At 41.0% G+C, this 13,409-nt stretch overlaps 1 protein-coding gene across 1 annotated transcript; it reads left to right on the top strand.

Annotated features, from left to right (window-relative positions):
- The first annotated feature begins 6,540 nt into the window (after positions 1-6,540).
- On the top strand, positions 6,541-12,939 carry COMTD1 (catechol-O-methyltransferase domain containing 1). The gene is made up of 7 exons (XM_008504010.2): positions 6,541-6,769; positions 7,953-8,086; positions 9,278-9,383; positions 10,053-10,171; positions 10,423-10,477; positions 11,758-11,891; positions 12,580-12,939. Exons 1-7 carry the CDS (start codon positions 6,688-6,690, stop codon positions 12,730-12,732), a joined length of 783 nt encoding a protein of 260 aa, XP_008502232.1. The 5' UTR covers positions 6,541-6,687; the 3' UTR covers positions 12,733-12,939.
- Positions 12,940-13,409: the final 470 nt, after the last annotated feature.

Here is a 13,409-nt window from a genome sequence, read left to right as displayed (position 1 = left end):
CAACTTCGAGAACAAAACAGTACCAGCAACCGTCTTAGAAAACAGGAAGATATAGAGGGGGATAAAAAGGAAAAAAAAATAAATCACAAAACCACACCAAAAAGACTAAAAGAGTAGCAGTTCCACACCAGTACTTGCTACCCAAACAGATAAAGAATAAGGCACTACCTGCAAAAGAAGAAGTACAAGAGGGAATTCAAGGTGCAAAGGAAAGACTGCGAAGTAAATTTCTCCCAGACATTTCTTCAAAGAGCATGGCAAATTCAGGAACAGATTCCACAGCAATTGTGCAGTGTAACCCAAAAGAGCCAACTGTTGTCCAAGGATATTTATGATGCTCTATACAGGGAGGCTATTATCCCTTGGAATGGACTACAGAAGAATCATTTTGCTACTTCACAGGTCCAAGGCTCTAAAAATCTGTGTTACACTTAGGAGAGTAAAAGTGAAGTATGCAGAAGTGATCAAAGGAGAACAGGCTGCTTTTATAGCCTGCAGGGGAAACAACTGATCATATATTCTTCCTATGACAAACAACTGAGAAAGTAATTGAGAGCCTAGCAGAAACCAATGTTGTTACCTCAGCATTATTGATTTTAGGCAGACATCTTAATCTAACACATGACAAAACTTTGGTCATTGCAGTAAGATATAGCTTTCAAGGAAAAATGATATTTATAAAGGTAGTTTATGGTTCAGTTAGAGATTCTTATGAAGTCAAGCCCAAGCTATAAAGAAATAGAAAGAAAGGAACTTTCTACAAGCAAAACGGATAGAAATTTTGATTAAAAAATTAAAATATGATTCAAGAATACTAAAGCAAAAGGATCATCTGATCTTTAGAACACTAAAAGGAAGCAGCAAAACCAGAACTTTAAAGTACTATGCTAAGAAAGCCTTATTCCCATTCAAAGGTATGACTAGTGCTGAAAAATTCAAAGTTCACCTATTAGAGGTTCTTTCAAAGAATTATCACCAAGTTTAAGATAAATTTCAATATTTTATAAGGAGCTGAGGTGATTTTAAAAATATATATAATAAAACAAAGAACAGAATAAGAAAACAAAAGTCTATGTAGCCCTTTGTTAACACTCAAACACAAAGAAATACAACAGTAAGGGAATAAAACCCATTCATACTGAAGAGCTAAATTGTAACAAGAATATTATAGAGATAAAACGTGAGTTCAGCTCATGGCCATTACTAAGAGCACATATTCAATGAAAAATAAAGTGGGGAAATAGAGGGAGCACTGCACACAGTTAAAAAATCCTCTCACACCTTTCCTCTGTTTGCTCCTAGACATTCTGCCCTTTGCAACATCAGACATTACTCTCTTCACCACTCTCCTGTTTCCAGGGGATATCTCAGCCATCTCCACTACATTTTTAAGGGGGTAACACACCACACATTGAGTTTCAGGTGATAACTTCAATTGGGCTCTCTCTCCAGCACATGTATTTTACCAGTACCACCACCTTGCACCATGTTAACAAATCACAGCTGACAGGCTACTAGGAATTCTTCATTTTTAGTCCCCAGAACACTCGCGTGTTCTTCACATGTTTCTGAGAGATTCTTACTTGTGGAATGGCAATCTGACCCAAAACTCTCTAGGAACCATATCTAGTGAGGTGATCGTTCATCTTTCTTTAACATACACTAAGTCTCTACCTCATACACCCCAGTCTCTACACCTCTCTTGCTGTCATGCTCATGCTCTGGGGCACTGGAACCTTCAGGACAAAAGTCCTTAAGGGGAAGGGGAAAACCAATGTGTTTTCAAAAGTAACCTTCATTTTTAGCATCTTTTTACACAGCTGGTATGAAACAAATCCGGTCTTCTGGTCTTTGAAACATTTCTCCAGATGTGAAAAAGAAGAGGCAAAAGATGATGGCATGGGAGAGCCTGGTTGATGAGATGTCATGGATATGGTTGATTTTTTCACTGCATCTTTAATTTTATTACATTTATCAGAGTGATAGGGAGCAAAATTTCTCATATTTTGTTCATGCACTATATAGTTTACGGCTTAAGTGGAGCAACATCTTGAGACTTAGAGCAGACTTTTTAAGTAAAACAGAATGCTCCACTCTAGTGCCTATTTCCATCACATGGGGGCCATTTGCAGGAGCCAATTAATACCAATCTTTATTTCTCAATAACTAGCACTCACTGCACTACTGTCTGTGCACTTGTTCCAAGTGTGAGGCTGGGCCACGACCTGGAAGCAGATCATTCAGAACAGTCTGTCACCTCTTCTGAGAAATTCAACGTGCCTCCAAACCACATCCTTCAATAACAAACTCCCTTTGTCAGGAGAACTGCTTCTATCATTGGTTCTGTCAAGCTGAGCCACTGAATGAGCTATTTCACCGAGACTCCCCAGTCAAGCTCAATTTGAGTTTTACAGTCCTTGATACTTGTGGGATATTTTCATAGAAGCCATTAACTTCCTTTGCACTGGGAATTATTCTGCTTGGCAGGGGCTCTCTCTCCTCAAGATACCTGCGTGTCCAAAGCTGAACCTACTCTGGTAATGAGATGGCAAAAAGCAGTCATATATATTCAAAATGTTGGCCTGTAAGCCAGTAAGGCCTGAAAATATTTACCAATATGTCAAAATGCTTCTAGCTGAAAACCGCTTCTAAACCATTCGCTGTTTGCAAGTTTAATGGCTTAAGGCTTATGGGCTCATGAATCACCAGCTTTCTTAGCAGCAGCATTTGAAATGTTGATGCCTTAGCCTTGAAATAGATGTGAAGGCACCACAGCCTTTACAAGCTGTTATCGAAAGCCATACTTTAAAAGCTCCCACAGAAGACTGAATGCAATAGAAGTGGCTGAGCAGGATGAAAGTAACTGAACCAACTTAGTTAAAGTCATTGTTCATGTCTGCGTTCCATTTTAGTGATTACTCTCCAGCTGGACAATGAATCATATTAAAAGGAAGCTTTGATACTCACCGTGTGCCTGATAAAAAATCCAGATTGCTTTAGAAGCAATGATGAGTCTTTGAGAAACTATTAGTCTTATTTCAAATTACCGAATTCAACTATCAGAAGAAAATTTTGGAGAGCAATTCCATTTATCACAGATTAAAAAAAAGATTGCACCCTTCTTACAATCCCAAGAATTTCAGCTGAGAAGATGTATGAACACTCGCTGCAAAAAAATTGCTACAACAGATACATGTGGAATGAGTATCTCTAAGGTCAAGGAGGTTATGACAGTAAATGGCAAACACTGCATTACAGAACTGTAAAATGAAATGTTAAGTGTACGCTCTAAGAGAGAGATAACAGGGATGGAACAGACAAATACAGCAGTAAAACCAACTGGAAGAAAAAAGAAATTTCAATTGTGAAGAAAAAAAATAATAATTCTATATATACAATTCTAAAATACATCACCATTAACTGATTTATCTGAGTCTTGCAAGGGGATATACACTGTGGAGCATAAAATTGTAAAATATATACGTTTTGTCTACAATGCCTAGGACAGACTGATGAGTGAACACATAAATATGGTAAATATGTTCTGTTTCAATTTTAGCCAAATATATTAGGAAAACTCACTAAAATTAAATAAATAAATGCAATAGAATGCTTATGGGTTTATTTATCTGTGAAAAGCTTAAAAAGTAAGGGAATTTATGGCTTCCTGGTGTTTTTGAGTAGCTGGCCCCATCTATACACACATTCATCCACCATGTCGATGTGGACAACTTACAGATCTGCCTGTTCTTTCTTATCTCCTTGCAGATTGAAATTCCAATGTGTTCCAAACACCTCTCTGAGGATGGGTAAGATCAGGGTTTAGTACACATGTTGCTCAGTGCAGATGTTGCAGGTAGGCTTTCAGGCACTACCCCTGGCTGTCCACACAGGAAGGGGGCTGAGCCTTCCACAGATTTTACTTCTCTATAGTGCAGCAGTAAGACAATCAAGGGAGTTATATATTGCTCTTTACCACCACCTTGTAGCAGACCACAAAACACCACTAACACCGTGGAAGGCACAGCCTGCCAGAATACATGGCTGAGCTCAGGTAGCTGACACGTAGAAGAGTGAAGAAAAACAAAAACAAAAACGACAAAGAAAAAAAAAATAGTGGAAGGGAACAGCTTATAAACACATTAGAAGTCATTTAGCGTTTAGCACCAGTACCTCAGTTACTGTGCACCACTGCTCTGTCTAAAAACAGCTGCAAATGAAGGGTGGGATCCCAGAAGTGAGATGACAGCAGTATCAACAGGCTAATGCTTTGCTTTGCATTTGTAGAAATGCTTCCATTTCTACAGTAAGTCCACACAGGTAGATGACACCAAGGTGGATGATGTGCAGCACTCTAATATATAAAAACATTCCTGGAAGTAAGGTTTCAGTATGAGAGCAGACTATTGCAGATACCAATTCCCCAATGGCTGTGAAGCCATTGATAGGTTATAGTATGAATAAAGAGAGGATTTGCACATCTTGAGGTCAACCACTGGCTAGCCAGCCTGAATCCTGTCAGTCCTGCTCCTTATGTTTCACAAAAGCAGTCGTATTCTGACTCCAGTCTGAAGATGATGCACAAAACCTCCTTGTAGGGGTGCAGCTCCAAGGAAAAGGCACTTTCAGTCACAGCAAAAACTGATTACAGCACTGTGGGCAATAATGATCCAGGAAATCCGTGCAACTGGATTGACCCAATGGATTTAGGGAGCAGTGGTGTCTGTATCCAAGCCCACTTCAGACACAGCTTCATCTCTAGGTAGCTCTTCCTTACCCAGCACAAGAAGCAGACAGAAATCTACCAAATGTGTAAATGCTCAAGTAAGCACAGCAAACTGCAGGCATGTGTCTAATTAACCTGATTAATCAAAGTTTCCTGTTCAGCAATATGTAAAATGAAAACTGCAGTGGCTCAAAGAAAAGCAGTTGGCTCCTTTCTATTTCATTCTCTTTTGCCACTCTAAGAAAATGTTTCATCTTGACTTCGATATCTGTAAATTAACTTAGCTAAAGGAAATAATGCATTGTCCAATACAACCACATAGTAAAACACCTTCTGACCCTGCCACCACTGCTAAGTTATTACTCTGTGAGAAGAACTTGGAAGAGGTGGAGTTTCAGACACATGTTTGAGTACATTTGTAATCCTGTCCACCAGTTCTCTTGGAAATCTTAGAAATCTGACGTTTCCAGAGAGCTTCAAGTGAGGCAGCTCGTCGTGTCGAGACTCGAGGCCAACACAGCACTGGATGCTTACAAGTTTAGAGTGTTTTTTCATTAAAAAAACAGCTCATCACACAGGTGATTGTCCCTCCTGCTGCAGTTGTAGAGAATAAACACTAGATGGAGCCGCACAGTCAAAAATCTGATTTATGGCTGTTTGTCTCTTGATAGTTTTGTTTAGGCTGAAGCTGACACATTCCAGTGCTTCCTCATAAGTCAACTACTGAAAGATGGCATGAAATGCTTTCATTCACCAAAGCAAAGTGTACACAAGTGAAAACTATGGGATACTGAATGAAACAAACAAACAAAAACACAGAAAACCCTCAAGAAGCCAACCAAAACCCCTTTCTCATACCTGTCCTGGCAATATACTTAATCCTGCACTGAAGATGCACTCACAAAAGATTCTTTTTCTGCTAACTGCATTGACACAAAAGAGCTTGGCTAGCAAAGGAACAGAATTGAAAAGTTACAACCCTAATCTACCAGCACACAAATCATCTGGCTTTCTAGAGCTTAATTTTGTGCCAAAAGGGAAGCTTTATGTGTTCTCATCCTCAACCTGTGGAGGCCAAGTTGCAATCCACTCCATGCCTGGCGTATTCCTGGTCTGTGGGCAATGTTGCTAATTTTATGTCCTGTAGAGCAATAAAATTATATAGAACTTGCTAGGGTTTTGCAAAATCCATGTATTGCCAACACTTCACAAAAGGAAAAGGAAAACTCTGACCCACCTCCGAAAGGCACTGCAGGCTCATTTCAGCACTTACCTATGCAATGAAACAAAAGCACAGAAAAAAAATTTACCCTGATTTCCAAGAGAGGATGTCACAATCTCTGTTGGTTTATACATCAATTCCCTCAGAGACAGATCAGGCCCGGGAAATCCCTAAACAACCAGACAACCAGGGCACTGCTGCACCACACCCGAAGGTGCTGCAGAAGGGTCTGAAACAGCAGCAAAGGAAACCGGGCCCTGTTCTGCCTCTCATGGAGAAACTTCCTTCAGCCCTGGACCTCACGGCTCTTTCGGTCACAGGACTGAAGTCCCACAATCTAGCATGCTGTTGTGATTAAGGAATCTGCCGCACCTCAGATGCAAAAAAATATCTGTTCTAGGGGAAGGACAGAGCACTTTCCTGGGCTAGCAGGAGGACCAAGCCCCAGGTGTTGCTTTTATTACTTTACAAAGGACTGCTGAGCACGTCGCTCGGGAGGAAGGCGCTCATCTCCCACCAGATCTCCAGCACCGGGCATGCCGGGACTCGGACAGTGTCAAAGCCACCAAAACCAAGGCGCCAGCTCCTAGAACACACCCGAGCACGGCACCGCCCTCCTGGCAGGAGGAAGAGGAGGAGAAGGACGAGGAAGGAGGCCCGGGGCTGCCCCGCCCCACGGCCATCTGTGACCGTCCGGGGCCACGCCGCTGTGCATCTGCCACGCTGCTCCCCTGCCGAAATGCCCCTTTTCAGCGTGCCCAAAGAAGTGGCGGTCGGGGCGGCGATGCTGGGGGTTGCCTTTGCCACGGGGATGCTGGCAGGTAAGCGGAGCTCCTCCCCCCCGAGCTCAAGGGGCTGGTGGGGGCTGCGCCCTCCCCCTGTCTGCCCCGCGGAGGGGACGGGGACCCGCGATTTCTCCGCGGTAATAGACTGATGCTATTAGAGCCCAAGCCGCTGCCTGTAATCCAGCAGCCAAGGTGCCGGCCAAGGCGGACCCTGGGCCGACTTTATTTGACCAGCCAGCAAACGCCGTAGTGGTGCCCTAGCCTCATTTTCTCTCCTGGGAATAGTTTCGATTCCTTTCCCCGGGATCAGAGGAAGAGCCAGGGCATGGTCAGGCAGGGGAAGGAGGCTGCCACTTACATCCCCTTTCGACTTCAGACAAGTGGCTAAATAATCTATACACCTTGGTGTGGTCAGCTGTGAAAGAGACCTTAACAGAAAATAAACAAAACACCTCAAAATAAGTGTTTTTTTAATAGCAAACAAGTATCAGGAAGTGTGTAACTGTTGTTTAAAATATTGCCCTGCTTGGTAAAAGAAGCACTGGGCATCATAGCTGAAATCAGTTCTCCATTTAAGTAGAAAATGAAACTACAGCTTTCAGCACCTTCTGTTTTTGCACTCTGGCTTCATGCAAAAAAGCCACTGAATAATGCCAGAGTACTGGCCAGGGGGCAGGACCCAGTCATTAGAACACAGGGCTTGAGAAGCTGCATCAGCTGACAGCACTAAAGACCAGCAACCTCCATCTATCTGCTAAGCAGGGCTCCAAGGTTAAGAAAATAGCACGTCTCATTCATGCTTCGCTCCCTACACTTGCCCTTTAGGTTTGGTGTGGTTACTTGTCCTGTGAGAATATGGCAGCTTGTCACCCTCAGATAGGACCCTGAACTTGGCAGTGCTGAGTTACTGGTTGGACTTGGTGATCTTGAAATTCTCCAACCACAATGATTCTGTGATGCTGTTCTCTCAGCAACACAGTTCTCAAGCCTTTCCCTTTCAGCCTTTGCAGACTTTGGGCTGCACATCTTAGAGGTCAGAAAGAAGGGGGGAAAAAATTACAGTCCACTGAGCTGTCCAGCTACATTGCCTTTTCTTTTTTCACTGGATTTTTTAGAGCAGAGAACTCTTGAACCTTTAGTGATACTCAATGCTTGCTTTATTTAAGCAGGCAATAACTGACAAAGTTACAAGTTATCATTCCTTTTTTTTTTTATATAGGTAAAAGATATCCATCGTTAGGTTTTGGTACACCCAAATCGTCCAAGAGTACCATTGGGAAAAACAGTCCTCTCTTGCAGTACATACTGGATCACTCTTTGAGGGAACACCCAATTCTAAAGAAGCTGCGACTGGTCAGTATTTCATCCCTCAACACATCCCTTCCCTTCAGTGTTCCACCAGGACCTTTTAGTTTTGCCCATGCCTTGTCCTGAACTGTTGGGCTCTTGTGATGCTGCCTATTCCTTGTGCTTGCTGAGATTTTCAGTCCTTAGAGACCACTCTGTACGTGTGTTTATACTTATTGATGATACCTGGGGTCCAGAAGAAATCCTGGTCAAATCTACTACCCTTGGATACACTTCCTACACAAGAGAAGCAATGCAAAATTGTCCAATCTATCAAACTGTAAAACACACACTTGACACTGTGCTCTAAGCTGATGGTACACAGACTTCAATGTTCATGGCTTCCCAAATGAGTATTTGACAGCACTGGAATATATTCTAGACATCTTCTTATCCATGGCTCCCAACCTATACGTTTGGGCTGCACTGGATATTAACATCGACACATGTTCATTTTAGTTGGCATATAAGGAAACTAGAGCTCAGAGAGGTGATGTCCTCCAGCAAGCCCCAGTGTCAGAGCTCAGAACAGACCTCCTGAGTCAGGGTTGAGTCATTTCAAGTGAGACAAACTACTCCTGTATAAAAGCTATTATGTATTAAGTACTGGAGTTGGTTTGTTTGCATGAGCCCTAAAGGAAGAAAGGAAATGGGAGGACTGTCTTTCCCACAGCCCTGCTTCCCCCTGAGGCACTCCCACCCTGGCATGGACTCATCTTCTCCAGCTCTGTACTGTGCAGCCAGAACTACATCTGACCTTTGGCAACAGACAGTAACCTAGCAGTTCATAAAAACATCCTGCCTGTCTTGGAGGAATAAGGGCAGAGGTACAAAGGTTAGAACTTAAACAAAAATGCATCTGTATATGTAAATACATGGAAATAAAGGACTTTCACAGTCAAATTTCCTCTATGGTTCATCAAAAGTTGCTGTAACTCTTGCTGAGTTTGCCACAGTTATGGTAACTTCAGGGCATGTTACTGCTTTGAATCATTGGCTACTGCTCATGACACACACCCTGATTAGTTACTGCAACATTCAAACCAATTTCTGACTGACAAAGGAGCACAAAGCTATCTAAAAAAAAAAGATAGGAGTGTCTGGTTTTCCTAGGATTTCCCTGGGGGTTTTGCCTAGGAAATTGTTTTGGATCCTTTGGGGTTTGTTGTGATATGTTATTTTTTTTCCCCTTTCAAGCTCACTGCTGATCATCCCCATGGTAAAATGATGGTGTCCTGTGACCAGGCTCAGCTTATGGCAAATTTGGTCAAACTCATTAAAGCCAAGAAAGTTATCGAGATAGGTAAGTGTGTAAATTTGTCTTCTGTGTAGCAGAATAAAGCTCCTGCCTGTGCTTCTCCAAATACAGCCATGCTTACATAAGATGCCTAATGGTAAGGCACTGCATTCCTGTCTTGGAAACCAGGTGGGCAACCTGCAGTGTAAAAAGTAATGTCTAATTTGCACTAACTTGCCACTGTTTTTATCTGTGCATTCAGTAATTCCAGTATCATCATAGATGTCTCATCAATTTAGAGGCAATCTGAAAAAGTAAGAAACAGGTGCCTTGGCTCTCCAGTGTCAGGGAGCTATATACGATGCCCTTATAATCATGTATTTTGCTTCTAGTCTCATCCCTTTGGCTCAGGATTTAGCTCCACTTTTAAATAGGAGCTGGGTGTTTCTCAGAGATGCAGGACCAGACTCTTGTCCCTGTGTTTGGAAAAAAGCCAACATGAAACTTTGCTAAAAGATTTGACTTTAAAAAAGAAAACAAAACCAAACCACACACAAAATAAACAAAAAAAATCACCCTTACATTACAATAGAGGGAAAAAAGTTTTTGTATCCATTACCAAATTACAGTCCTTGACTCCTTTTGCTTTTGGGGTTATTAATGCTGAAGGGAGTACTGTAGTTCACTATTTATCTTTTTTTTTCCCCATAATAACACCACTTATGATTTTCCTAGGTGTTTTCACAGGTTACAATACCTTGAATATGGCACTTGTCCTGCCAGATAATGGCAAAGTTATTGCCTGTGATATAAACGAAGACTATGCCAAAATTGGAAAGCCACTGTGGAAAGAGGTAGCATCTCTTCTGTTATGTTTTTTGAACAACTGCATTTGACTGTCAAGGGATTTTGGCATCTGAAACTTGCACATTCATACAGAGCATTCCCATCACTAAAGGAGGCTGAGAGTTTAATTTGCAAAGACAGCTGCCTGGAACTTAGGAATAATAGGAAAAGTATCTGAACACCCGTCATTCCCTGAGTACAACCTACTACCAAGATATTCCTTGATCACTCTCAAATATTTTGTTCTTTTTCATTCTAGGCAGGAGTAGATCATAAAATTGACCTGCGGATTAAGCCAGCAATTCAAACACTTGGTAAGTAGCCTAAAATAACCTTCTTTTTTCCTTTTCCTAGAAATAGAAGATTAATATAATGCTCATGAAATCCCAGACCAAAGATGCTTGTGGATGTGGTCCCTTTGCTGACAGCGAGACAGCATCTTTTATATTAAAAAAAAACAAACAAACAGAAAACTTCACAAGGTCACAATTTTCCTACATGCTAACATGTCATGTGTGATGGGCTGTGATTGCCACTCACCTGTCCTGCCCCTGGCCTTACTTAATCTATGAAGCACTATTGTCAGCCACTTCTGGGAAAGCTGATTAGAACAGATTAGTTAGACAAAGCACAATTTCTCTTATCCATTGTCCATTCTAAGTAAGTATTTCTTTGTTATAGACAGGAAGAGTTTTCTGAAAGGTCTGAAGTGCAGAAAAAATACAGATGGTAATACAAAACTTAAGATACAACAGTTAAACTGTGTCCAGAGAAGTTCAAATTTACAATGTGATGAAAGTGTGCAAGACCATTAGAAAAGCAATGGCTTTTCTCATTCAGGAAAAGCAAAGATGTGGGGCAAAGGGGATAATAAATATTCTGAAAATGCAATAAATTTGCTAGGAACAGAGAAAGCAGAAGAAGGTTTGCAGCAAATGTGTTTGTTTGATCCACAAATCAAAACATCCCTTGCATACCTTCTGAATGCATCCATCTATCCTTTCTAAAAAGGAAAATGTAAGTCTGCTAGGATGCACTGTCCTTGAAGTCCCATGGACAGCTTTCTCTAAGCAATGCTTCAGATAAACCTAAATTCCACTTGCCTCAGCCCAGAGAAGGAATACAGCCATCTTGTGCTGTGACAGAGATCTCTAACAGGATTTATGACCTGTATCATGGCACTTGATCATCAATGAGAGGTTTGCATTTTAGGGACTGTTCATAGATCTGACAAAATTCCTACTCCATTTAAGAAAACAGTTCTTCTCAGCTCAAAAAGTATCTGAAGATGCAGAGAGTGTCCAGTTTCAAACTGCTTGACTTGTTTTTACTGCACCTTTCAGCAGTCCCAGCTGTATCCTTCTGGTTTAGAACTCCCAAGTAGGCAGAACACAGTACCTGACTGTTTTATGGCATACATCATGGCTAGCTTGCTTTCTGTGGGACCAGCTTTTCTAGTAATTAGCTGTAGAGGAAGAGGCTGCCTGGTCAAGGCACCAAAAAGATTATTTAATGAGGGCTTGGACACAAATGGATGACATCCTCCTATACAGCATTAACCAAGGTGTAATGACTCACTTTGTTGTTCATCTAGACGAACTGTTGGCCAGTGGAGAAGCAGAAACATTTGACTTTGCTTTCATTGATGCGGATAAAGAAAGCTACATTGAGTACTATGAAAAATGTTTGCGCCTCATAAAGAAAGGAGGAATAATAGCTATTGACAATGTAAGTACTGCAGCTGGAGTGGTAGCAGCACAGAGAGTTACTGCTTTTGCCTATGGGGAAAAAAAAAATCACAGTGGGATACTAGTAATTTGATTTCTGACCTGCAACTTGGTTGCCAATTGCAACATATTTGTTCCATGTTACGCAAAGGGAGCTTTTCAAATTCAACATAAATTCCTAAAGTAAGCTATATGCAACACTAGTATGAGCAAGAAGTAAAACTCTATAGAAGTAAGAACTGTTAAATTGATCTTGGTTCATAAATAGCTTGTCATATCAGAAACAAGTTTTTCTCATTCCTCACAGAGAACCCTCTGTATTATTCTTATTTATCTCACAGTGCTTTTTCTTCTGTGTGCAGTGCTCAGGCAAGATCAAAGGTAGCACTTGTAATCAGTTACTACTGATCAGTTAATTTCTAACTTTTACTTGAACCAAAGAACGATGTTAAACTTCAGGTACCTTCAGAGTTACAGTGGCAACTGAATTGAGGCTTTTAATAATACCTGTGTTTAATAACTTTTTTTTCTTTTTTTTTTTTTTTTTTTTAATTTTGGCTTCTAATTTGCATTAGAAGTGTAATTAGCCAGTTCTGTGGACTCCCAATCCTACTTGCTTATTAGAGCTGCTAAAAATCCAAGGAACATACTGGAACAAATGACGTGCATAACATTTCTGTTTTCAATAGATCCTTTGGGGTGGAAGAGTGCTAAAACCAAGAAAGGATGACTTGGCAGCCCAGACCATCCACCAACTCAACGAGAAGCTTCTCAGGGATGCACGAATCAATATCAGCATACTTCCAATGGGGGATGGAGTCACATTAGCATTCAAGTTGTAACTGGAGGAAGCCCAGCATCAAATCATCAGGACAAACAAGTGGACCAGCATCAAAAATGAGTATTTAACCTATATCTCCGCTGGATAGCATAGCCATGAAAAGTAGACTCTAGGAGCAGCAGGATTCTAAGAGCACCTAACTTGAGAGACTTGTTTTGAAATCTACTATGGTTTCTTATTTCAACTGTAATAAAGCAATTAAGATCTATCCTTGTAAGACAGTGTTTGGAAAAAAAAAATCTCCCGCTGTAGAATTATTGAGTTCCAAGTCAATAGAACAAAGTAATTTTCTGTCTTAGAGGATGCTACCAAGTAGCTGAATAATCAGTCCTACCATCCAAAGGGAAAGAGGTGCAGTTTACTGTTAAAATACGTAACAGAAAAGTGGATTTTTGATGAAATGTACATGACATCAAGTAGACTGCTAGCCTTCTCAAACTAAAGATATTGAAAGTCACTGATAATCCTTGAAGGATAATACATAAAAAGCTTCAAATAGAGACCATCTGGAAAAAATATATTTAGAAGCATGTCAAAGGATAAACAGGATTTGTATTACAGAGCACTCCCTAAAACCTTCATATGCAAAGACTGCACTTCTTTAACTTTGGTAACAGTGCAGGTAGATTTTTTTTGAAGCCAGAAAGAGGAAGAACAAATGGTTTAGAGGAAAATCAA

The sequence above is a fragment of the Calypte anna genome, chromosome 6 (assembly GCF_003957555.1).
Source record: "Calypte anna isolate BGI_N300 chromosome 6, bCalAnn1_v1.p, whole genome shotgun sequence".
In the NCBI taxonomy this organism is placed as follows: domain Eukaryota; kingdom Metazoa; phylum Chordata; class Aves; order Apodiformes; family Trochilidae; genus Calypte; species Calypte anna.
Note: the sequence above shows the minus strand (reverse complement) of the source record. Positions and strands in the feature narration are given on the sequence as shown.

Excerpts from the sequence above, each read along its gene's own strand:
- COMTD1 (XM_008504010.2), top strand. The coding sequence starts at position 6,688 with ATGCCCCTTTTCAGCGTGCCCAAAGAAGTGGCGGTCGGGGCGGCGATG. Across the intron at positions 9,384-10,052 it reads CAAGAAAGTTATCGAGATAG|GTGTTTTCACAGGTTACAAT; the intron begins GTAAGTGTGTAA and ends TGATTTTCCTAG. Across the intron at positions 10,172-10,422 it reads GAAAGCCACTGTGGAAAGAG|GCAGGAGTAGATCATAAAAT; the intron begins GTAGCATCTCTT and ends TTTTCATTCTAG.